Source organism: Nelumbo nucifera, chromosome 2 (assembly GCF_055504915.1).
Source record: "Nelumbo nucifera cultivar China Antique chromosome 2, China Antique-T2T, whole genome shotgun sequence".
Lineage (NCBI taxonomy): Eukaryota > Viridiplantae > Streptophyta > Magnoliopsida > Proteales > Nelumbonaceae > Nelumbo > Nelumbo nucifera.
The window spans coordinates 49764594-49766589 of record NC_142650.1 but is presented as its reverse complement, the minus strand read 5'-3'; the positions used below and the strand labels follow the sequence as shown (position 1 = coordinate 49766589).

Genomic DNA, 1996 nt, shown 5'->3' with positions numbered 1-1996 from the left:
CCAAAACTTTAGCACAAATTGGGCAGCAACTCCATGGGTACTGGGGAAGGCTGACCCAATAACTTTGATTAATTTTATATTTATAAGGGGATAGTCTCTGTGCATGCTTCAACGCTTCCCGGATTGCTTGGGTGCTGCATGCTTCATGCTCCATTTTGGAATCGAAATCATGTCGTCTGAGATCATTTATATTATTATAAAATTTAGGTAATTTGAAAGAGAAAAGAAAAGAAAGAAAGAAACTCTTGGACAAGTTGAAAGAAACATGCATTTATCCAACTCATCCGTTAACTGGCGTAACAGATTCAGATTCAAAGAAGAAGAATTATGGGTGTGTAGTACAAGTGTAGAAAGGTCAACCTGTAGTACAAAGAGCAGAGGTTTTAATTAAGTTGAAAGCAACTAAATTGAACAAGAAGAATCAGCAAGCAGATCGATTCATGAATCATATGCATGGCGGCCTCATCATCCCCTTCAGTGAAAGCTTTCAATAAGTCAACTATCCTGCTGGCCGTTGCTCTCCTCTTATGTCTGCAATTCTCAGAAATAATGGGTCATGGAGGGGCAGGGGGTGGCGACAGTGGCAGCGGCACGGATTTGCGTGGCAGAGAGTTAATACTTGTAAAGATATGGTGTGTCATAATCCTTCTTGGGAGTACCTTTGCCGCTGGAGTCTCCCCTTACTTCGTACCATGGAACGGGAGCTTTATTCTCTTGGGCACTCAGTTTGCTGGTGGAGTTTTCCTAGCAACTTCTCTAATGCATTTCTTAGGCGACGCAAACACTACTTTTGGTGATCTCACAAGCAAGACGTATCCCTTTGCTTTCATGCTCGCGGCGGTGGGTTACCTTCTCACCATGTTTGCCGATTCTGTTTTATGCGTCCTTACAAGCCAGCCGGGTGAAAGAGAAGCTAAAGTAGTGGAGGATGAAAACACACCAGTTGAGGCAGAGGCAACCATGGATCATAACCCAATTTTTGTGATGAAAGCATCATTTATTGGAGATACCCTGCTGCTTATCCTTGCACTATGTTTTCATTCCATTTTTGAGGGCATAGCAGTTGGAGTTTCAGGTAATTAAATTAAGTTTTTTGACATCATCATCGTTTAAACAATTAAACCTTGTCCTCATCCTAACTATACTTATTTACCCAAGTGCAAGTGAAGGCCTTGCTAAGCCAAGTTGTAAATGAAACTAGTTATATATGTTTTTTCAGCCACCAAGGCAGATGCATGGAGAAACTTGTGGACAATATCATTGCACAAAGTATTTGCAGCCATTGCCATGGGAATCGCACTACTGAGGATGTTGCCCAAGAGGCCATTTCTAACAACTGTTGCTTATGCCTTTGCCTTCGCTATTTCAAGCCCCATTGGAGTAGGGATTGGCATTGCCATCGATGCCACAACACAAGGAGCAGTTGCTGACTGGATCTTTGCCATCTCCATGAGTCTTGCTTGTGGTGTCTTCATCTATGTGGCCATCAACCATCTTATTGCCAAAGGATTCAAACCTCTGGAAAAATCTTACTTCGACACTCCCTTTTTCAAGTTTCTTGCTGTGCTTGCTGGTGTAGCTGTGATGTCAGTTGTCTTCATCTGGGATTAATTATATAACCCCACTACTGTAATTAATTGTTAAGCTAGCTCCACCTGCACCTTAAGCCTTTTACTTTTAAGTTGAAGTCCCCATATATGTGCAAAAGTCTGTTGGACTTAAAAGTGGACAACCACAGGCCCATAATAATCCATTATCTTGTGCTAAACTATATATAAATTATTTATAATATTGAGAACATTAAGGATCAAATACATGGAGAGCCGATTAATTGGAGACAATAACACACACACCCGGCTGAACTACCTATCATAGGGCGTGTTTAGTACAGTTGGGTTGCAGATGGGGCCCACAGTGAGCATTAGCTGGTTCAACCGTAGAAAAGTAGTTCAGCCGGATGTGTATGCTTTTGTCTCCGGTCATAAGTTCTGATACA

The 1996-nt window shown here is 41.8% G+C and overlaps 1 protein-coding gene across 1 annotated transcript; it reads left to right on the top strand.

The window, feature by feature from the left end:
• The first annotated feature begins 428 nt into the window (after positions 1 to 428).
• Positions 429 to 1793, top strand: ZIP2 (ZRT/IRT-like protein 2). The gene is made up of 2 exons (XM_010264252.2): positions 429 to 1075; positions 1220 to 1793. The coding sequence occupies exons 1-2, from the start codon at positions 454 to 456 to the stop codon at positions 1609 to 1611; spliced, it is 1014 nt and encodes a 337-aa protein (XP_010262554.1). The 5' UTR covers positions 429 to 453; the 3' UTR covers positions 1612 to 1793.
• Positions 1794 to 1996: the final 203 nt, after the last annotated feature.